The sequence below is a fragment of the Mastigoproctus giganteus genome, chromosome 13 (genome assembly GCF_048544385.1).
Source record: "Mastigoproctus giganteus isolate SK-2022 chromosome 13, ASM4854438v1, whole genome shotgun sequence".
Taxonomy (NCBI): domain Eukaryota; kingdom Metazoa; phylum Arthropoda; class Arachnida; order Uropygi; family Thelyphonidae; genus Mastigoproctus; species Mastigoproctus giganteus.
In genome coordinates, this window is record NC_143587.1 from 129,409,678 (window position 1) to 129,434,274 (window position 24,597).

At 36.5% G+C, this 24,597-nt stretch overlaps 1 protein-coding gene across 1 annotated transcript in view; it reads left to right on the forward strand.

Moving 5' to 3' along the window:
* The window catches only part of PolD2 (DNA polymerase delta subunit 2), a 160,296-nt gene that overhangs the window by 52,060 nt on the left and 83,639 nt on the right, over window positions 1-24,597 (forward strand). Inside the window, exons 6-7 of the mRNA XM_090388016.1 lie at window positions 2,477-2,557; window positions 21,438-21,595. Coding sequence (XP_090244142.1) covers window positions 2,477-2,557; window positions 21,438-21,595 — 239 coding nt within the window. The remainder of the gene's footprint in view (window positions 1-2,476; window positions 2,558-21,437; window positions 21,596-24,597) is intronic.

Genomic DNA, 24,597 nt, shown 5'->3' on the forward strand with positions numbered 1-24,597 from the left:
TTTCATAGCTAAAATGGCTATGTCAAAAGTCAGTACTTTTTATACAACATTGAAACCATGGGTGAACTAGCTTCAGCTTCAGGAAAACAGTGATTCTGCTTAAATCCTTCATCACTTATTTTGGATGTTTTTTATGAAATGATATCCTTTTAATTCTCTAAAAAATAGTGCTTTAAAGAACTTTATTTTCAGAGATATTCAAAGCAAAGAAAGGTTCAGCAAGGCTTCCATTTTTCATTCAGTGGTATTTTAGTCATTGTTTCTGAAGTTGATATAATCAGGTTAATAATAACTCATTTCCTGATAAACTGAATATCAGCATAGATAATTTTTTTTTTCTTTGAAAATAGCTAGAGACTTCAAAAGTGGCAGTCTAAACAACCATCCTAATTGTGTCTTTTCAGGATCAATGCTTCTGGATGTTTACCTGCACTACAAAATGTTTTCTATATTTAAATCCTATCAGTTTTCCCTAGTGTCAGACTTTTGACCCATTCAACACATAACTACTATGCTTTAAATAAGTGATACACTAGTAATGTGCCTCAGTCATTTAACTGGAAAATGCTTCCATTATATGCCTGAGGCAGGCTACAATGCTTTAGAAGGAATACCAAGATATAAATGAAAAGTAAAGAAAATTGATATTGTATCTTAAATTTCATATGTTCTATGTTTAGTTTGCCTGCTTTTTGAAATGAAAAACCTCATGTTTATATAGCTGAAAATTTCATGCAAACCCTTCCCAAGACTGATTGACTTGGCCATCATGCAGGGATAAAAAAGAAGTTTTCGCTTCTTTAGTCTTCACATCTCTTGAATATAGGCCTCTTCCAAATGTTATAATCACTGTACTAACTGTGAGGGTTGGAAGGCCAGAAGTATTGGTGCAGAGAACAGGCATAAAAACAGTAAATGAAAAAGGTTACTGTTTCTTTTAATAGCTAGCTGTTGGCGTGTGCACTCTACTGCTCTCATCTTTAATATGGGTGGTTTGGAAGGAAGTCAGAGAAAACTTGTATACACCTACATATCTATGTGTATATAAATACGTATAGCATTTCACAATAAATTAGTTTTATTATTAACACAAAAGTTATATAGTAAGAGGTCTCCTTACAGAAAGGGCAAATTGCTGTTATGGATAAAGGGATGGTTGAGTGTACAAGGTTTATCTAGCATGATCACCCTAAAACAGACACTTGTTTTACCACAGTAAAACAAGCTTCTGTTACATATTTGTTATGTATTACCACATAACCTGCATCCCTCTTCTTTCCATTGGCTGAATAAATATCACTAGGAGGAAAATTTAATGTATAGAAAAATTATTAGTAAAGAAGACAACTTGTTGCTGCACAGTGAGATTTCTATGGCTGGTCCAATCCTGCACATCCCTCATGGTATTAATAGTTTAGTAGATAAGGTTTAAGTAGGTTCTCTATATATGCACAGTAATATTCGGAGAGAAAGAACCAAAGAGAGGATAAGCCATGTATCATGTCATATGTGTATACCTAGGTACTAGATATATACATCAAAGAGAAAAACAATTCCCATATATACAGGGTGTCTCAAAAATACACGGCATAACTTCAGGAATGAGTTCTTCATATGTAGACAATAAAAATATTTTATATCAACATAGTTCCGGAAATGCTTGGTTCCCAAGTTATTAACTGGAATGTCTTATCTCGTGCAAGTGATTTCCTTCGTCACAAGGTTCTGACAGAATCTGGTGGTTTTCCATTCCGACCATGTATTCAAATTAGGAGCAAGCGAATATGCACTTTATGTATGGTTTGGCGGAAGGCAATGCTCTGGAGGCTCGTTGTTTGTACCACGAAAGTTTCCCAGAATGAAGATGTCCCGACAGAAAAACGTTTGAAGGTATCCATCGCTGCCTTTGTGAACATAGGACCTTTACACCTTGTGCTGCCGACAGAGGACGACCAAGATCTACGACTCCTGAAGTAGACGAGTGGACCAACTGCCTGGCCTCCATGCTCACTGATTTAAACCCACTAGATTTCTTCTTGTGGGGCCATTTAAAGTTATTGGTGTATTCGACTCTGGTAGCTGATGTGGAAACTCTCCACAGTCAAATTGTGGCAATACGAAACATGCCAGGAATTTCGCATTGTCTTCACAAGTCCATGAGACGCGATGTGAGGCCTGTATTCAGGCAGAAGGTGGACATTTTGAACAATTACTATAAGGTGATGTGAACAGTTAAGTGTCATAGACAGACCTTCAAAACTCGGAAACCAAGCATTTCCGAAACTGTTGATATAAAATATTTTTATTGTCTACATATGAGGAACTCAATCCTGAAGTTATGCGGTGTATTTTTGAGACACCCTGTATATATATAAAAACACATAATGAAAGTGCAGTAAATGAGTGATTGTGTCAAAAATACACACTATTTTTGACTTTTTTCAGTGTTAAATCTGAATGTTTTTTTTTTTTTTAGAACAAATATTTAACAAAGAAAACCAAAACCAGCAGTGTGGAGGCAGTAAAGATATTGGACAGAATACTCTTACAGTTGACTGTAAGTATTTACATCTTTTAATTTTTTAAAGTATGTTGTAAAAAATAATTACTAATTCATATACAGTCCATTCCGGTTATTTGGGACACACTGGAACTAGTGCATTTTGGCCCGATTAAGCGGCTGCCCCACTTATCCGAAGTTTCATGTAAATAGTTAAAAATACCAAGTATCCCCCCCCCCCTTTACAATTGGTTCACTGTGCAATCAAATCATGTTACGATGGTGACTCCATCATAACGTGATTAACGTAACACAATATGTGCAAGTGAGAACGGAGTAATGAGTTACAAAGCTTTAAAAATAGGAATGAAGAGAAGATTCTGAAAATTAATTTTTTTATATGATTGAAGATTTCATGGAAGTGTAAACACGTTTCACCATAATAACTCACAGAATTCCAGCTGTCGGTATTAGCATTTTAACATTAGTAGAGGCATTTGATGCAAGAAAGCAAGCTTATGCAACATCAGCCAAAAAAAAAAAAAAAACCACTTCCACTTCACCCCTCTGTTCGTTCAAAATACCTGTCCAGCTGAGCTTTAAACTTATTTAGGCTATCAACTTCCACGACAAGGGATGGAAGTCTGTTCCACCAACCAACCACCCGCTGGCTAAAGGCAAATTTCCGCACGTCTATCCTACATCTGTCTTTCCTCAATTTGAATTTATGCCCTCTCAGGTGATTATTCTGAGTGAGAGGAAGAATCCCATCAGCATTGAGCATGCTCAAACCATTCAAGTCCTTATGCACCTCTATCAGATCACCTCGCTGGTGCCTAGTCTCCAGAGACTGTAATTTGCAAAACTTAAGCCTTTCTTCATAAGAGCACCCCTTTGTTCCATTCACTAATCTTGTTGCCCTTCTCTGTTCTCGTTCCAGCAGCTCTACATCCTTCTTGAAATGAGGCCCCCAGACCTGTATACAGTACTCTAGGTGTGGCCTGACCATTGCCTTATACAAGGGAATAATCACCTCCTTATCCCTGCTAGAAAAATTCCTATATATCATTGACAATACACCATGAGCTACTCTTGCAGCCCGTCTGCACTGCTCAGAGAACTTCATATCTGCCTGCACAACCACCCCCAGGTCCCTTTCATTCTCTACCACTGTCAGTGTAGTACCACAGAGTTGATACGTTGCTCTGGGGTTGCTGTTTCCCATGTGTAGTACTTTACATTTGTCAATGTTAAACTTCATTTGCCACCTCTCAGCCCATCTGCTCAACCTTTCTAGATCCTGTTGCAGCAGCATAGTGTCAGTAGTGTCCTTGACAACCCTGCCTACCTTTGTATCGTCTGCAAACTTCGACATTAAGCTTGATATACCCTCATCAATATCATTTATGAATACAGAAAACAATAATGGACCCAACACTGAGCCCTGAGGGACTCCACTAATAACATTAGTCCACCACGAGCAGTGTCCATTGATTACCACTCTCTGTCTTCTCCCCATCAGCCACCCCTTTATCCATAGCAGCACTTTGCCTCCAATGCCACACTGCTCCAATTTGTGCAGCAGTCTTCCATGTGCAAGATAAGTTCTTTGTGCAACAGTATCAAAAGCCTTTCTAAGATCCAAGTATATAATATCAAAGTTATTCAATGCATCCAGTTCCTTTGTGACTGCATCATAGTATCCAGTCAAATTGGTCAGGCATGACTTCCCCTTAACAAAACCATGCTGTGTCCGAGCTATAGCTGAAGTCTTGTCTAAATGATCCTGCAGTGCTTCTTTAACTAGTGCCTCCATTAATTTTCCTGGAACAGAAGTTAAACTCACAGGTCTATAATTACTTGTGTCAGCCTTTGATCCTCCTTTGTGAATTGGGGTGACATTTGCACATCTCCAGTCTGTGGGTACCTCCCCTGAGTCCAAAGAAGCTGTCATAATTATGGCAAAGGGTTTGCTTACTTCCTTTGCTGCCTCCTTTAATATAACTGGATAGATCCCATCCACCCCAGGTGCCTTTCTTGTGTTTATCTTCAACAATTTCTCCTCCACTTTACTCTCAGTTATTACAAGATTCTCTAGCTTACTGCTAGAGTTGAATACACCTCTGGCTTTCCCCTCACTAAATAACTCCTCATGTGTGAATGTTGATGCAAAATATTCATTTAGTTTGTTAGCTACCTGAGCAGGATCATTAACAGTTGACCCATCGATATCAAGTTAACCAATCTGATTCATCCCCTTCCTTCTAGAGTTTACATAAGTAAAGAACTCTTTGCTGTTTTTCTTTGCATCCCTTGCCAAAGATTTCTCGTAATCTGGCTTCACCTGCCTAACCTCCTTTGTAACTTGGTTACAGATCAACTTGTATCTATCATAGGCTTCTGTGTCATGTGTTAATTTGTATGTATGTATCCCATGCATGTTTCTTCTCTGCCATATGCCTCATCAGTTCATCTGACATCCATTTAGGCCTAAACCTTGAACAATATTTCTTAGTTGGTATGTAAAGCCTAGTAGCTTCCAAGATAAGTTCTTTGAATGCTTCCCATTTTGCATTTGCTGTTGGTAACATCATCAGTTGGTCCCACTGTATAGAATTTAAATACTGTCTCAGTCCATCATAGTCGCCTTTACGAAAGCACTAACCCTTCCCTTTACCCCTAATGGTAGTTACCTCTTTGAGTAAATCCCACTTCAGCACACTGTGATCACTGCCACCTAGTGGTTCATTTATCTGCAGATCCTTAATGCTTGAAGAATCACTGCTGATAATCAAATCAAGAGTATTCCTCCCTCTAGTTGCCTCCCAAACATGCTGATGTAGAAAACAATCATCCAATAAATCCACAAAAGCCTTGCTAGTGTGTGAGTGACCAGCCCCCAAATTCCAGTCAATATCTGGGAAATTAAAATCTCCCGTTATAAGACTCTCTGATTTACGGGCTCACTCTATTTTCCTGTACAGTTTCTTTTTTTATACTCATCAGAGTCATTAGGCCTGTAGCACACTCCTACTCTCAATTTTGATCTCCCAATGCTTATGTCACACCAAACTGACTCAACACTGCACTGTCCAGCGATGTCGACTGGCTTCACTTCCTTGGTTTTTATGTGTTTCTTAACTAATAGCATAACCCCCCCCCTTCCTATCCTGTCTATCCTTTCTGTAGACGTTGTACTCCCCAAATTGCAGTTCTGCATCCCTTATATCTGTGTGACACCACATATCTGATATCCCAACAATATCTGCCTTTGATGTTTTGAGCAATACCTCAAATTCATCAAATTTATTTACTAAACTCCTAGCGTTGGTGTACACGCAAGTATACCTGCACCTGTTTCTATTCTTAGCTACCCTAACACAACCCATGTGTTTACTTGTACTGCAATGGCTCCCAGCAGTCTCTGAAATACCATGCATCTTGTTTTTCAGGCTTCTGCTCATTCTAATAGAAGCAGTGCAAGAATCTCTTTCACCTCTGCCAGTGGCTACTGTCAATCTATTGGTCTTTGTCTCCCCCCAAGCTAGCAGTTTTCCGACCCACCTAACACTGCCTCGATAGCATCAGCAAATATTCTTGCACCCTTTCTATTTAAGTGTATCCCATCCCTGTAGAAGCAATCTCTCCTGTTAACAAGTACAGTCCAGGCTGAAAAAAATTCTACCCCTTGAGCCTTGCACAATCTTTCCAGGGTCGAATTGATCGACAAGGCTCTCATCATATACTCATCGTGTCTGGGCAGAATTGCAGACACTTTCAAATTCAACCCTATTTCACGGCTTTTTTTCAACAGTGAACTGTACTTGTTAAGCAATTCTGCCGGTCTCCTACTCTTGATATCATTAGTGCCAACGTGTACAACTATATCACCTTTTGTAACCTTAAAAGATGATATCTGCTCTACGTCATCAACCTTTGCCTCTGGCAGACATACCCTGGTCCTGTTTCACCTATCCTTTTTACAAAGCATGTTCCCCGTTTTCCTGACAATAGAGTCACCAACAACTACTAGTTCCTTTGGGACCAGCACATTCTGCCTTGGGGGTTGCCGCTGTGTTGCGCGACGACCAAGTGCAAGCTCTGGCGTTGATGTGGGCAGCTGAGAGCTTGATGGGCCCCTCAATTTAGTTCCTTCGAGGGCATCCACCCTGTCCTTCAAGCTCTCATATAGGCCCATAAGAACGCTGAGTTGTTGCCTGATTTCGATACACTCCTTGCATCGCGCGCACACACAAAGACATTCCCCATGGCAATATAATGTCCCGTACCTGAATGTCCACAAACATCATGCAAGCTGTGCATTTTAGAAGGCTGTGATTGAGAAGGCAACTGCCCCCCTCAGTTCTCCTCTGAGCCACAGCACTTCCATTAGCTTGAGCCTTTTGTTTTGCTGCTCTGGTCTGAGTCATGATTTCTTTTAATTTAATTAAAATTTCAATTTCAGTTTATAACCCTAACTTATCTCCCAACACAGTTATAACGGTATATATATTTTTTAGTGTCAAGTATTAATTATCTCCGAGTTCCCTTTATATAACTTCCGTATCAGTTATGTATTAATTAATTATGTTACGTTTGTAATCTAAGTCGGTATATGTATTTAGTTAAAAGTACAATTTAAATGCCAACGAAGTTCAACAAGTTTAATAGATTTTACCGATCACTGAAAATATTATAACCTATACTATACTAACGCTATCTAGGTTTGATATATAACGATCGTATGACAAAGACAAAGGCGGGAAGTTACGAACGGTAATCTATGGACACTTAAGTATTAATTAACTCTCAAATCTCGCTGTCTCAATTCAGAATAAACTAATGATCCTTACTAGGTCTATAAGCTACTTACAAAAAATAATTTGATGTAAAAAATATTCAATAAGCGGCTAAATATGGCTAAAAAAAAAAAAAACTTCTCGTTCAGCGGAGTTGCGACTTGTAACACGTGGATACCCTTACCGATACTTTTATGCAATTGCAAGGCTGAGTAAAGAATAAATACACCACATTAATCAGAAAATCACAAAATAATGCTATACTACTAAATTTAAATCAAGAGTTTTAGAAAAACAATAATTTCAAATCAATAAATAATAAAAATCCACTTAGCGGCTTTGAACACGTCTGGCCCCTACTAGCCTCGTCAGCAGACAGCTGACGAGCGCACATGATATTATCACAAATTCAGTAAGATCGAGTTTACTGTCCATTTATGATAGATTTCACAGAAAAGTTTATGATAGATTTCACAGATTTAACAGAAAAGCCCAATAAACGGGTAACTGCTAATTGTTTTTATTGTTTTATGGTTGTGTCCTCCAGAATTTCAACTGACCACGTGGTACCGTTGGAGACAATCATAGGGTAATCTCCAGTTCTGCGGTCTCCTGCCCCGATTAAATGGTATGCTGTCCCAATTAAGCGAAGTAAATCCTGGCTATTTTCTCGAGTGGTTTCTGTTTTTTAAGATTTGCCCCAAATAAACGGCTGCCCCGATTAACCGGAGGCCCAAATAACCGGAATGCACTGTATATAATTTAATGCATCATACTGATACAATTGGTATTATTTTACTGTACTGTGAATAAAATTCATAATGTGTTGTTTTGATAACTTTATGTCTAATTAAATACATGGGACAAAATTTAGAGATTGAGACCTCTTACGAATATGAAATCAGGGACACTAAATAACCAGGTTATGAAATGTTGACTATTGACCTCAAACATGTAAATCTACTTCCACTTCTCATACAGCTGTTTCAGACCTGATTAGGTTTAGGTTCTCATCAGTGAAGAAATAGATAAAACAGAAAGACCAAATGAAAAGCCATTCTTACACATCTTATTTATAAATACCCTTGCTGCAACTATTTTCAACTCATGATGAACTGTTGGTCACAGTCTAGATAGATACAGAAGGAAGTGGAGGGGACCAAATGAATCAGACACAAGTGACAAAAGTAACCAAAGAAATCCATATCAAGCAAGAAAATAAAACGAACAACTGACTCCATTACTTAAAGAAAAGCATTAATAATAATCAAATTCCATTAATTAAAAATAATTTTTTTTTTCCTTTTTAATTAATGGATGTGTAAAAATGTCTGTTCATTTGATCTTTCTGCTTTACCTATCTTTACACTGATGAGCACCTAATAATGTCCAAAAAAGTCATATGAGGAGTGGCAGTAGGTTTTCGTGTTTGGGGTCAACATTCAGCAGTTCATAATCCGGTGTTCTTGATTTCATATTTGTTAGTAGGTCTCGATCTCTCTAGATTTTTTGCAGTGTATATTCACAGGGTTCTTCAATCATCAGTGTATATTTAGTTTGATATAGAGTTTTCAAGACAACGGTGCATTGCATGTTTTATTCGTGGTCATTGAGGATTCCATTTTTTTGCATAAATTTGTCTACCATAGCACCATCTGTAATATAACCACATTAAAAATTATTCATTTAGATTTCATGAATCTAAGGTTTATTTACATAGTGCTTGGTTTTTAATTTATAGATTTTTCTTTTTTTAATAATAATTTTTTTTTATGAAAACCCAAAACACAAGAAGCATTAGAACATATAGTACTTAGTACCATGCATGGGCTGAAGGTCGAGAAGATGAAAGAAGGTACTTGTTGATATTAGAGTTGAACTTCTGTAGATTGTAATTTTCAGGAAATACATATGAAGGATGGTTGTTCCAGAAAATGGAAGTTGAAAATAAATGAGGAAGAAGAAAAGTTGGACAGTAAATGGACGTTAACTGGTTGCAGCATGAGTTCGGCCTGCTTTGGAAGAGAGAGTGGGGATTATAAAGACAATTCAGAAGAACAGTGTCCATGGAAGTAACTAGAAAAAAAGCATGCAGCAGAAACAGGACATCTATGAGACAGAGACTATGACTTATCTCTAACAGAGAGACCCTGTTAGAGATAAGTCATTAATTAACCTAACTGCCCTCTTTTGAATGGAATGTAGAAGCCCGAGAGAGGTTTTGTGGGCACTGTCCCAGACGTGGGAACAATATTCCATGTCAGGGCAGATTTGCAATTTGTACAGAGTGAACAGCTGTTTGAGAGAAAAGTAATGCCGACAGGGAAAGAGAAAATCCAGTTTTTTAGATGCAGAGGAAGCAATATTTGTAATGTGCTTATGCCAAGACAGATTAGAATTCAGGGTAATTTCCAATAGAGAGAAATCAGAGTGTCATCAAAGATAAGCATAGGAGCAGAAGAATCATTTTTTGTGAGATATAAGACAGAGCTGAGTTTTAGAAGGATTGAAATCAACTAAGTTATATTTAAGTGGAAGGTGGAATTGAATATGCTATCATCAGCAAAACTATTGATGGGATTTCAGGTCAATGGAAGAAGGTCATTAATACACAAGAAGAAAAGAGTGGGAGAAAGAATTGAACATAAGGGAACACCAGCATTAGTGGAGAAGTTAGATGATAGATAACCATTTACCATCACCTCAGTGAGCCATCATAGAGAAAACTGGATACCCAATTACAACAAACAATTGGCAAACCATAAGATGGAAGCTTATTTAGAATATCTTTAGGCCAAACATGATCAAAAACCTTTGAAATGTCAAGAGCAAATACTTCAGTTTCATCAAACTTTTCCATTGAATTTGTCCGTAGATGGGTAACATTAGTCAGAATATCGATCCATTAGCCAGTGGATCGATGACACTGGCAGAATCCATACATGATCATCGATCAGATGAAAGGTTCCTAGATAGTTTAGGAGTTGACGGTTAATTGATTTTTCCATTACTTTCAAAGGAGTAGAATTAAGTGCTGTTGGATGATGGATGGGAGGGATTTGTCACCCTTTTTATGAACTGTCTGGATATGAGCAAATTTCCAAGCAGAAGGGAAAAATCCTTTGAATAAGAAAGTGAAGAAAAGGGGACGTAGAACTGGACTAGGTTCTGGAGCACACGTTTTGAGGACAAGTGGAGAAATACCATCAGGACCTGGAGCTCTTTTAGTATCAAGATTGTTCAAAATTCTTCTGACATCCCTTTGATGGAAGACCACAGGTGGCATTGAATGGAGTGTACTGGGAATGGCGGGAGGTGGTTTACCAAGATCATCGATGCAGGAGTTGGAAGAAAAATAGGATGTCAGCTTTATCTTTGTTGTAATAGAGCCATCTGGTTTTGACAGAGGTGGGAACAGAGATGGGCAACAGTTGTGGCCAATAGCTTTGGTAAGACACCAGAATGTTTGACTGCCATTTGGACAAGAAGCAAGTTTTCTTCTTTTAGCCTGTTTGAAATCTAGTTTAGACTGATCAATAACTGCTTTTCAATTGTTATGAGCCTTAGTGTCAGTAGAAAATGAACCTGGAGATTTGGATACAAGCTGATTATGATATGTAACATTCTCTTGAACAACATTAGCACATTTATTGGAAAACCAAGGTTTAGATAAAAGACACGATTTTGAGGTGTAGTGTGGAATAAAGGATTTCATCACTACAAGAATATTTTCACTGACATGATCTGAGCAAACATCGACGTCAGAAGATTTGAAACAGTAATCCAACGAATGAAAAGAAATCTTGCAGATCATCCCCTTTTTGCAAAATTATTGTAATAACAAACATGTTATGTTGAGAATGGCTGCTAGAGAAAGTCTCCATTGGAGATGAGACATCACCAAATTGTGATCTGAGGTGCTTAGAGGTCCACTCACCTCAACCATGTACTTAGAAGGGTTGTTTGTGAGAAAAAAGATCAAGCGTGTTGGTTGCCTGTTTAGGATTGTCTGGTATTCTGGTTGGTAAATGAACAATCTATGCAAGGTCATTAGTAATTGCAAAAACCTGAGCATCTTGACAAGCTTTGTTGGTGTGACAAGAAAACAAAAGTCAGTTGGTGTTGTGAACATTAAAATTACCAAGGAAATTTACCTTACTATTAGGAAAGTTGGAGTGGAGAAAGTCAAGTTTCAAAAAGAGGAAGTCAGAGTTCCAAGTGAATAGTGGAATTGGAAGAACAATAGAGGCAACAGATGAATTTGATAGAATGTGGTAAAGAGAGATTTTAAGCCAGAGAAGATCGAAAAGAGGAGATTCCAAATTCAAGTCTCTGACAGGAATATCAGAACTTACATATGCACAACTACTAATTTTGAATCCAAAGGAATCATACAGCAAATAATTTGGACACCTGAGATGAGCAGTGGTTGAACCAATAACTGCAGTTCTGTCAGAAAAAGGACATGGGTTTTGGCAGACTGTAAGTGGAAATGAACATCATTGAGATTAGAACTGAGACCACATTTATTTATGAAATGAACAAGGAAGTGTTTGGGGGCTTTAGATCTTTTTGCAGATAAGCTTGTTCTATTATTTTGACAATTCACAATGTAATCAGTAGTAAGAAAATGTGGGGAGGACATGCTGTATGAAGTAATGAAATTCTTGGATATCGCAAGAATATACCCAACTCTTTGATATAATGTGGTCTTGACAATGCCTCCTGCATACACACTGCTCAGACTCTTTCCAGTCGCTATCTGGTAGAGTAGAGCAATGTTCCTCAACCTGTGTGCCATGGAAAATGCCATTAAAAAAAAAAAGAGTTTTATAATAAAAATTAATTCAAATAAAAAATTCGTTTATTTACGCTGCGCTGACCACCCAGTTTCCTTTGGGTGGTCAATGTGATGTCACATTTAATTCCTAGTACTAGATGATCTGTTCACCTTTATTTACCTTTTGATTCCTAGTACTAGAATTGTTTGCCTTTATTCAGCCATTGTTATCACTTGAGAGTCTCTTCCAGGCACACTGTAGTGCATTTTGCAGTTGTATATATGTGCATAAAGCATAGGACTACGAATTAAGGGCAACTTGTAAGCAGCATAAGCTTTGTGTTTTTAAAGTACTTTTTGTGTATTTATCTCTAAAATGTCATATTCAGTTAATTCTTATAGAACTGGTATATTCAATTAACTGTATTAGTAGAAGTAACTTTAATTTTTTTAGAAATTATTAATGATGGATAAATTTTTAGTGAAAGGAAATCAGAAGAGGCAACTTGATAACAACAAGCATGGAGAAAATTTCAAAAACAAAAACGAGAAAATATCAAAAAAAGAAGAAAACGTCATAAATATGGTGATGATTTTCATATGCTTGTACCCAAGGTTGTCCTCAACCTTTATGTGTGGTATGTGGTTTAAAATTGTCGAATGAATTGATGGTGTCGAGTAAATTGCAGTGTTAATTTTCTATGAAACGAGAATTTATCGTCCAAAACTGTGGAGTATTTTAAAAGACTGCAGGCCTCTACTAGAACGGTAGAAAACAAGGTGCAGAATTTTATAATATGGCTAAAATATCTGATAAAGCGCAAGAAGCTAGCTATTTATTAGCTGAACTGGTGGCAAAAAAAAAAAAGAAATCTCAGCTGATTGCAGAAAGTCTGATTTTTATCAGCATTGTTGGGTAATCGTGAAAAGTATTTTTGGAGAGGAAGTTGAAAAAAAAAATAATGACGCACAATTAGCAGGCATATAAAAGAAATGTCTAATGATATTGAAGAACAGGTTGTTCAACATGTTAATAATTTTGTGCGACTGTTTGCATTTCAAGTAGATAATTCTACAGATATTAGCGGGAAAGCCCATTTAATAGAATTTGTCAGGTTTATCGAAAACAACACAATTATTAATCTTTTTTGTTGTTGTAAAGAACTCACTGAAAGAATGGCCAAGATATTTTTGAAGTAATGAATAATTATATACAGAAGTGTGGTATATTATGGGAGTACCGACGGTGCTCCCTCGATGATAGGAGCACTAAAAGCATTTGTAAACTTAGTAAAACAACACAGTTCAAATATTATTATAACATGCTGTTTTATACACAGACAAGTTCTAGTAGCAAAGGCAGTCTTACCTGATTTAAAACTTGTACTTGATCAAGTGGTTAAAATGGTCAATTATATAAAAACTAGACCACAAAAAAACCAAAAACAAAAAATGTTTTTGGAAAATTATGCGAGGAACTGGAGTCTGATCATTTTTCTTTAAAAATGCATACTGAGGTTTGGCAGCTATCGAAAGGAAATGTGCTTATGCGTATATACGAGTTGCGTGAGGAAATGCTCGTATTTTTTTCACTGGAACAATCATAATTTTGTGATTATTTAAGTGATGAAATTTGGTGCTGTAAATTAGCTTTTATAGCAGATTTATTTGCACAGCTAAATAAATTAAATATCAGTATGCAAGCCTAGGAAAATTTGCTCACTGCTACTAACAAGTTCGTCCTTAAAGAAAAATTGAGTACACTATAAGGAAAAAATATGGAAAAAAATAAGCAAAATATTAGAGCTGTTAAAGACAAAAATTGAGCATTACTTCCCATCCCTTGATACTAAAAAATATTTGTGGGTATTTGTAACCCATTTGCAACAAGAAACCTTCCAACGTTAGAACTTAATTTGGAAGAAGAAGAATTGGCTGAGATCCATAGTAACCAGTTGCTGGAAATTCACTTTAATAACATTGATGTTAGCAAATTTTGGATCAAAATTCAAAATGAATTTCCACGAATTTCGGAAAAGGCAATTAGAATTTTTTTGCCGTTTTCTACTTCCTACTTTTGCAAAACAGAGTTTTCCACTTTAAACGAGATTAAATAAAAAAAGAGAGGCCAATTAAAGTTGTGCTTAAAGATAATTGTATATATATTTTTTTATATAATTATGTTAATTTTTTTATATATGATATCGGTGTTTAGATACACCATAGATAACTCTTAAGAAACTACAAAGTAGTTGTTGGCGGCATCATTTGCTCTTTCTCATATTGTGCTCTGCCTTCACGACGAGTTGCCATGACATTGCACTACCTCGAATAAGTAACACTTCACTGATAGAGAAGACTATTGTTACTTATTCTCAGTTGAGTACCACCACCCATTAATTTTTTTTATGTACAGGTGACCCCCGCTTAACTTTGATAATTTGTTCCGGAAAAACAGAGCGATAAGTGAATCAGTGCTAAGCAAGCGCCATATTCCCCGTAATATAACATATGTATTTGTGAATTGTGGTCTATACCACCACGACTCACAAATAATAAATGGTAGTAAAAGATGCGGTAGTAAAAGTGTCGGTCAAAATATTTAATTTTAAAAATCTGTACATATAAAATGTTCTCCGTTACATACGTATATAATTTTGTGGTAATCAACTACATTACGTATCAAAATTAAACTTAAAATGCCAATGAAAATCATGAGTCTATTAATCCGATGGCCCTGGGCTGTCGGGTTTTCGTACCTTTGGTCAATTTTGGGTTGTATTTTGGCCCTCTTTCTAGTAAACTAAAAGAGGTTTTACTTTAAAATCCCCTGCAGTGTTAGCACTCAACAATAAAATAAACCGATCCTTTGCCGCTTTGAAGCCTGACATGTTTTTTCCTTCTTTCGATATGAAGCTTCTTTTAGGCATTCATTTCCAAAAAAGTCCCGTTTCATCTATGTTAAAAACTTGTTGAGAAGTATAACATTTTATAATTGTTATACTTCTTTATTTTTTATAATTGTTCTTACAGTTAAATCTGCCAGTCCTAACACCTCTTTTCAATAATTTTAAGAAGTTCTTTTTTGAAAGTTACGGCTTCTCCCTGAATTTTAAATCTATCAAACCAGCCCTTACTAGCTTTAAATGGTTCCACTTTTTTATCTTTTTTTTTTTTTAGGTGAGCTTTCTTCAGATCATCAAATAGGCTAATTGTTTTTTATTTAATAATATTTAAGTTAATGGAATTGTGCATTGGATATTATCTTCAATAAAATTATTTAGAAGTCTCTCCATTTTAATCATAATAGCCGGCCTAGCCATAACCAATTTAGTTGCTTGCAGTGGAACAGCTGTCTTTCCCTGCTAAAATTAATTCTTTATTTTTTATAATCATTCTTACAGTTAAATCTTCCAGTCCTAAATGATTGCACACATTCACTTGTGGTTGAACGAATTGATTCACTTCAAAACATGGCGCCTCCGTAGCCAGGTGAGAAGGAGCAGCAGTGCGTAGCACACGCTTCTTGATTAGACCAGGGTTTGAGCCCGTCACCACCAAATACGGAGGATGCGGAAAGGTCAGGGAATGACCACCGCATATCCCGGAGCAATATGGCCTTAGTTGCTAATGCTCCTAAAAACCAAACAACAGTAACTTCAAAACGTATAATTTAATTTTTAAATTCAGTCTTTTTCTTACCTTAGTAGGCTTCGTACCGTCCAGATGTTGTTGCTTTTTAATTCTTATCCACCATTATTCATCTTCAAAAATGTAACTGTGTTGCATTAATTATTATACAATGTTTGAGTAAACTGTCCGTTACCTAACACTGTATTGAGTGATGACTAGATTTTGGATAAATGCATATAATGCAAATATTACAAGCAATATACTCGATCATTTTTTAAAATGTTGATGTTGAAACTACGTAACAAGCCCCCATACTGCAATTAAATTAGCGTGAAAGAAAATTTCACTGAGCGTGGGAAAATTTTGCAAGTTGGCTTGGGAAACTTTTTAATGCTGTTTTGCTATTCATTTTCAAGCTATTGACTACATCAGATAAAACGTTTTCATTAAACATGCCAAAAATTTAATCTGTACGCTGGTAAAAGAGCGTTATAGTGAGATATGGGTTATAATATAAGAAAAGCGTTATAGCAAATCAGCATAGAGTGAACTGCGTTATAACGAGAGCCTGCTGTTTTTTCTTTTAAATTTGACGTATTTTCTTTTAAATTTCATACACTTTCATGTATGTTCAAAAAAGAGAACATTAAAACAAATAAGTGTATTATTAAATATACTCAAAGGAAATGACTTCCAGTTTGGGAATATATGTATACAGGCGTGTGTTACAGGCCTAATGACTCTGTTCAGTGCAATGAACAACTGTACAGGGAACTAAGAGTGGGCCAGTAAATCCGAATGTCTTCTGTGGGATTTTCAACTTTCCAGATATTGACTGGAACTTGTGGGTTGGTCAATCACAGATTAGCAACATTTTTCTGAAGTTATTGGGCAACTGTTTTCAGCAGTGGGGAGTTCTTACTGTTTTCTAAACAGTGGGGAGTTCTTATGACTGATTTCCAACCTTACCATCACTGAAGACCAGGTCTTGGCCTCATATGACGTGTCTTTGTTCACTTCGGTCCCATTTCAACAAGCCATCACATGCGCTAAACATCTGTTGAACAGCAACCTCACCCTGCCCAATAGAACCTCGCTATCCCCTGAAGACCTGTGTTTTACTGGTGGTGTGGTCATGTTTGGTGACTCCCTATTTAGGCAGGTCCACGGCACGACTATGGGTGTCCCCCGTCAGCTCTGTCGGAAGAGCTGGAGGGCCACACATTCTTAAACTTACCAGATCCAATTACCTTTTGGTAATTGGATCTGGTAAGCTTCTCAGTACTGCATGTGCTCAATTCTCCCATGCCTAGACCCATTCCAGTTCCATGGACGAAAGACATGACGAAGTTATGAGAATAAAAATGGAACTGTCCAGATGTGGCCACCCCCACCTCTACCCTAGACAAATGTGATTTACGGGCCTGTGAGCTCGCAGCACACTCTAGGGCCTCCCACAATGATAGCCTTTATCCACTATTACTCTGGCGTATCTCAACACCTCTCTAAAACCCCTCGCACCCACCGGATAAAATGTTTACAACTACCTGGCAGAAAACTGCGATCCCTCCTCACGAGAGAAAAAATGCCAATCCCCTCCCTGTTATGGAGTAGCTCATGTATCGCATTTCCTGCTATGGCTGCAGTGCTTGTTACATTGGAGAAGCTAGCAGAAGACTTCAAGACCGGATGTCAGAGCATGAGAGGGCAATCTGGTGTGCTGATTCGAATCGCACAGCAGTCACAGAGCATTGATTATCTCAACACAATCTTGACCCATGCTGAGACATCGAAGTCATCAACCACTCACGAAATTACCACGACCATTGTGGCTGGAATCACTCCACATATTGGGTTGCCATGGCGCTTTTAACCGCAATAAAGGAGCACGTATTCATCCTATTATGTAGGCGGTTATCCTCCAGTGTGATAAACGTTGGCATGCACACCATGCATGCACTTTGCAGTCACAACTATAAATATCTAATTCCAACCAGTGATTGTTGCTTGCACTCGTGTCATGCTTTGTTTGCCTCATATGACCACAACTGGGTATTCTTTGTTTTCGTAATAACGTTTATATACAGCTGACAAAAATTCTGATAAACTTGAAAGCTTCTGTTTTAATTTGTTTTGCTCTGCTTTACCTTATTAAAGGATTCTGCCTGCAGCTTATTTGTTTCTGTTTCTTCGGAGTAAACGGTAATTTTACCTTTATCATGAATACTGGTGTCTGAGACCTTTTTAACCACATAAAAATTAAACATATCTTTACTTTACTATTAAAACAGTAAAGTAAGCACACAAGTGTTATATTGTATACACAAACATTTTTTGTTGTTATTTATTAGTTATATATTGTATTAACACAACTAATATTTTCTCATTTTAAAAAAACAAGGATAGAGGTTTGGGCAGAATTTTGCTACTTTTCTTGATAGAGTTCGTTAAGTGCAGTTCATTCAATCCTTGCCTGATCTTATTGCTTTGTTCTTAGCTGACCTTATTTTTGGATCAGAATGGTCATCTCTTTATCGAATAAACTGAAAACTTCAATCATTCTTTTATGTTGTGCTTGCAGTGTTGGCTGCATTTCTTCTTCCTTCTGCACTGTTACCTTTTGTTGCTCTAACTCACTAAGGTTGTCATTAGGTCAGCTCAATCAGATCCTCATTAAATCATTGTGCAATTTCAGCATCTCCACCATGTTACTAATGGCTACCTCATTGAAGTCGATCTCATATTCAAATTCCACAATCCATATTTTTGCATCTTTGGCAGATTCCTATAGACTAGAAATGCAGTTCAACCATGTATTTCATCACACACACACACACACACACTATTCATTGTTTCCCCAGATGACTTCCTCCTATGATGCTGTAGGAGTAGTCTGTGGACTTCTTAATATTGTAAATAAATATTAAGAAGTCCTCTCCAAAATTTTTGTACTCATAGCTAGTCATCTCCATCTGGTTTGACATTTAGTTGCATAGTTTGCTGGAGATAATAAGCTTTGGATATTGCTGTCACCCTTTGTGGTCTAGTGGTTGCAACAAAGAGATCATATTTGTTGGTATGAAAATGATTTGTATGTTGTCATCCAAGTCTTCAATGTTATTAATAGTATGATAGGGCACATTGTCTAAATCAAGCATGACCTTGTTGAGATTTTCTTCTTTATAATACATCTTATTAAGGGAGAGAAGTGAACATTTTTAAATTTAGAATTTAAAATTAATAAATTAAAAATGTTACCTTGAAAAAGCATAATCACATATAAATATCAGTTTATTAGCCATTTATCAGAGAATGAGAGTAGGAATGTGTCTTGATGAGTATAATGAACAACTGTATAGACAAATAGAATGGGTCAGTAAATCAGAATGTCTTATAATGGGACTTCAATTTTCCAGATATTAACCGGACTGTTTTGGTTGGCAGCTCACACAGTAGCAAGACTTTTGTGGATTTATTGGATGAATTTTTTCTACACTACATTTGAGAGTCAGCAAGAGAAAACAACCTTGATCTGATTATCAGCAGCAACTCTTTGTGCATTAAGGGTCTGCATATAAGAGATCAACTAGGATCTTTTATCTGCAGACTGTTATTCTTAGACAGTTTTTAAATTCTGTGTAGTGGAACCAACTGATGAAGTTACCAACAGCAAATTCTAAATGAGAAGCATTCAGGGACTAATTGTATAATCTAAAATTTTCTATATGTACTGGAGAGCTAATGGCAGAGAAGAAGAATGCATGGGATGCATTCTTCTTCTCTGGAGGCTAGGCAAGCTAAGGCAGATTACAAAGTCTCTGGAAAAGAATGCAAAGATGAGCAGCAGAGACTTCTTTATTTGTGTGAACACTAGAGGGAAGGGGGGACAAATCATATTGGAGCACTAGATATGAATGGTTTAACTGTTGATGATTTTGCTCAGGTTTCTTACTAACTGAATAGGTATTTTGCATCTACATTTGTGCATGAGGAATTTTTTAGAGGTGGAGATGCTAGAAGTTTATAAAACTCTAGTGGAGAGTTAAATGACTGTGATAATTAAAGGAAAGTAGAGGAGAAATTGTTGAAGCTGAACATAAAAAAAGGCACCTGAGGTGGATAGAATCTACCCAATTATATTAAGGGAGGCAGCAAAAACATTTAGCCATGATTGTGAGACAGTCTTTGGATTCCCGATGGATTGGAGATGTGCGAATGTACCTGCAATTCACAAATAGGATCAAAGGATGAAAAGAGCAATTATAGACCTATTAGCTTGACTTCTGTTCCAGGGAAGATAACAGAGTTGCTGATTAAAGAAGTAATGCAGGATCATCTAGACAAAAATGCAGTTATACTACAGTTGCAACATGAATTTGTTAAGTTCCCTTAATTAATCTATATTAAGAATTTGCCTTTGTTAAGCAAATATTAACTATTTATTTAAAAGAAGTGTCAAATGTTTCAGTGATACTACCACCTGCTTGTCTTCCTCCTCCCTCTGCTGGTGGGAGCAATTACAGTATTTGAAAGTAATGGGTTAATAATCAAAGTTGTTGGGAAGTAGAAAAAAAAAAAGAATTTGTTTTATTTTGTATAGTCCTGGGATACTTAAAAGGAGCAAAACAGTTCTGCTATTCAATATCAATTCCAAAAATTAGTTTATCATTTGGGATACGTGCATAGGAGCACTGTTTGGTCAAGTTCATTTTCAGGTTAAGGGATACTTTAGGCAGTTGTCAAAAACAATGGCAAAAAAAAAAATTCCTTTGAGTAGGTTTCTGCTCCTGTGGGCTGAGTGAGTTTGATTCAAGGAAAAATAAATATTTCATTCAGTATTATCCTTAGGAGGTAAAAATCAAAAATATGAGATTATGAATGACCCATAATTTATCCTCCTTTATATCAACAATATTCTTGATGTAAAGGATTGGAACTCATATGTGAAACAGTGTTAGACAGTCATATTATTTAAATTTATTATTTAAGAATATTTACATCAAGAATATTTATGCATTATAGAGGCTTAAATATTCTTGATGCAAAGACAAATAAAAATTGATTTACATAGTGTATAATAAATTGATTATATGTTTATCAATATAATTGAGCAGTGGATATCTTAATATCTTTTTCATATTAGATGCAAAAGTATTTTGAAATATTCTGTCAGATCAGCTAACATAGTTTTATCCTTTATGCGCTTGAATGGATTTACCATTGTCTATCTGTGTACAGTGGTTGTAATGTTACTGTAATTAGACATCTAATGACAGATCAGGTACGAGTTATAGATTTCTATTCAGTTAGCTTCTTTTTTTTTTTATATATGTTGAGGCCACAGGAAGCACCTTGTGATTTGACATATGTATTAGTATGAGTATTGTTTGTTTGTTATTTGGTTTTTAGGAGCATTAGCAACTGAGGCCATATTGCTCCAGGGATATACGGTGGTCATTCCCTGACCTTTCCGCATCCTCCGTATTTGGTGGGCACGGGCTCAAACCCTGGTCTAATCAAGAAGCGTGTGCTACGCACTGCTGCTCCTGCCCACTTGGCTACGGAGGCGCCACGAGTATTGTAGTAGTTTCTTCAAAATAAAACATGAAGTCTTCATTAAATGCTAAAAATCTGTTACAGGCTTTTAAATTCAGCATTGCTGCAATTGTTGAAAAAAATTTTTCAGAATTCTTTATTATAACTAATTTTCTAAATTTATTGATAGAATTCAATTGATGTGGACATAATGCCTGGAGAATTTGATCCAGCTAATCATCTGATGCCACAGCAACCCCTCCATCACTGTATTTTTCCTCAGTCAAGCCAGTTTAATACTCTTCATTCTGTTACCAATCCATATGAGGCAGATATTTCTGGTGTCAGGTATGCTCTTTGTAATTGTTTATTTAATCCAGTAATTTTTTTTTGTACGGTGTCATTTTCATTGACAAATTATGCCTTGTATTTAAATTATATAGGTTAATATGTGTAGTACAGGGTTTTACAAATTCTGAGCAGCAGGTCATCATTGTGCCTAATAAAATCTTTTAGTGCTTGGTATTATCGATGATTATTTCAGTCAGTTACTGGCTCAGTCTTTTGCTGAGGTTGAACACCATATTTTTTGATTTGTGATTGTGGCAGTCTCTATTGTACAAAGGATTGGTGCAAATTTCAATAAAGGTACAGTACAGGGCACTCTTATTATAGATTTTAAATTATCAGTAGCATTCTTTTATATTACTAATCTTATTGGCTGAAGAAGTTGCCATATATTATGAAGAATGGTAGCTCTGTAATCATTCAGATACAATTTTTGTCACTAACACATTTGGTTAATATATATATATAAAAGTTTTTAATATACAGAAAGTTTATAAGTGGTTTTGTTTAGAATTTTTTTGTGATACTTAACATTGTGTTATTCATTTGATTAAAATATATAAAGTTGATAAAGAAATAATTGTAGAGTATTTTCAATATGATAATATTACCCAAATGCAAGTGCATTATGAGCCATGCTGTAGATGCTAAAACTTTTGCTGATCATTTTGAAAATGATCTTCAAATGAATGTAGGCCTATAGAGGAATAAGAAATTTATCAAAAAAAAAAGAAGTTTGTTTACACACCAGAACAGCTGTAGGGCATGAAGAATACATAAAACTATTGGGAACTAGTTAAATATTTATTTCAAATGTTTAAAAGTACGAACAGTACTCAGAAAGTTACTGAGACAATTTCCTGTAGAATGAAAGTAATGTTAGCATATATTAATATTCTCCCTCATTAATGAAAAGATACTATATGTAAATGAGATATCTTCAGTAATTTGTATTATTTTCCCTCTCTTGTTGCCACACTGTACATCAGAAAAAAATAATAACAGATAAAGCAGTGTGAATGTATTCTCTTTATTCTGTCAGTCTTCCTTTTCATAAATTCAGTTGGGGGTTAAAACATTTAGTGTTGAAAAATTCAATAAAAAGCTAAAATTAAGTAGTTTGTTACAGAAATACATAAACAGATATTAACTATAAATGGCATTGATGAGAATTCAAATGGGAGAAAAAAAATTACAAGCATCTCAAAGACAGCTTTCAGATGCCTATTACACACCTATACAGTGTGTAATATATCAGAATTAAAGCATGCAAATATAGTAAATAATAACAATAAAAACAGCAAAGAACTGAGAGGTAATTAACATAAACTAGTTATTATAGTATTGAAAAAAATTTTAACTAAAACAGGTTATAATAAAACAACATGGAACAGTATGTTTTTATGCTGAGCACATCAGTATATCAATATTTTATGCTAAATATATCCAGTAGTAAATATTGAGTCTTCTGTATAGTGGTTTCGTCACTTGTCACTCATTTGGAGAGGCCTGAGTTGGTTCAGTTACTGTTTATGACTAGGATCCATTCTCCCTCCCACAACCTGATGTTCTTAATATCCAACAACAGCAACATTGTAATTATTGAAGAGAATTATTCAGTGCTAAAGGCTGTTACAATAACAGGATAATTATCTTAATAGTCCAGTCTTTCTCATTACAAAAAGGCAAAGATATAACTCAACCTCTTAAATTGGCCATCTATCATAATTAGCCACAGTTTTATTGGACCAGCAAAATCACATTAATTTACTTACACACGAACAACATCTTTAATTTTCCAATTCCTCTTTTTTGTTTGCCTTTTGCATTTTATGCAGTGGATCTATACATGTTTTAGCCTTTCTTTGTTGGACACAAAAATTAGTGGATCTTTTTTGTACCAACCTGTCTACTGCTATCTACTTTATTATACTGGTGTGCAGAACTTAAGGACCAGTCAGGTTTTCACCTATAGCTTCTCATAGGAGTGGCCTGGATATGAGAAAAGCATACCAAAGGAGCCTCGTGAGATACAGAAATGATGAAGGAAACAACACCGACACAACAACGGAAACAAAACGGTATAGAGGGACTTTATTCAAAAATGGCAACATAGCACTGGCTGCCAAGATACAGATGCATCACTGCTAAAGATGGAACAAAGGGGAGAGATGGTCCTCAGTAGGAGATATGGCCACCCCTAATATCGATGCAGGCTTTGCACTACCTGTCCGTACTTAGAACAATGTTATTGATAAATTCTTGCAGTAACATCGTCCATTCCTCTGTCAGCGCCATCTTCAGCTGGTGAACATTTTCTGGTGGGTGTGGACGTGCTGCTGGGCGTCTCCCCAGAGCATCCCATATGAGTTTGATGGGATTTAGATCGGTAGAACGGGCAGGCCAATCCATATGAACAATGTCCTCACTTTCCAAAAGCATATCAATAGTTGCAGTGTGATGGGGTGTGGCATTATCATCCCTAAACGCGAACTCGGGGCCAATGGCATCTCGGAATAGATGCACATGGGGAAGGATTACCTCTCTACAGTAGCATACACTGGTTACAGTACCGCCTTCCAGTATTTGCAGTTGTGTACGTCTATCCAAGATGATGCCCCTCGAGACAAGAACACCTCGACCGCCATATCGATCCCTTTTAGTGTGTTTGCGGGGTGATACCATGACCAACCTCTCGCCAAATTAGCTGTTGTCCAGAATCACTGCTGAGACTGAATCTACTCTCATCAGTAAAGAATACCTTACCCCATTGCACTGCTGTCCAGTCCTTGTGTTTGATACACCAGTGTAAACTGTGTCTCCGATGGCAGGTATTAAAGGGACACAGCGTACTGGCCGTCGGGCAAACAGTCTAACTTTTTGAAGTCGCCTGACCACAGTAAACTGTGACGTCCAGTGCTCCTGTGCAGCTGGTTTGCAATGGATCCCGCTATCTGGTGTCGGTCCCTCTTGGCCTGTAGGAGTATATAGCTGTCATCATT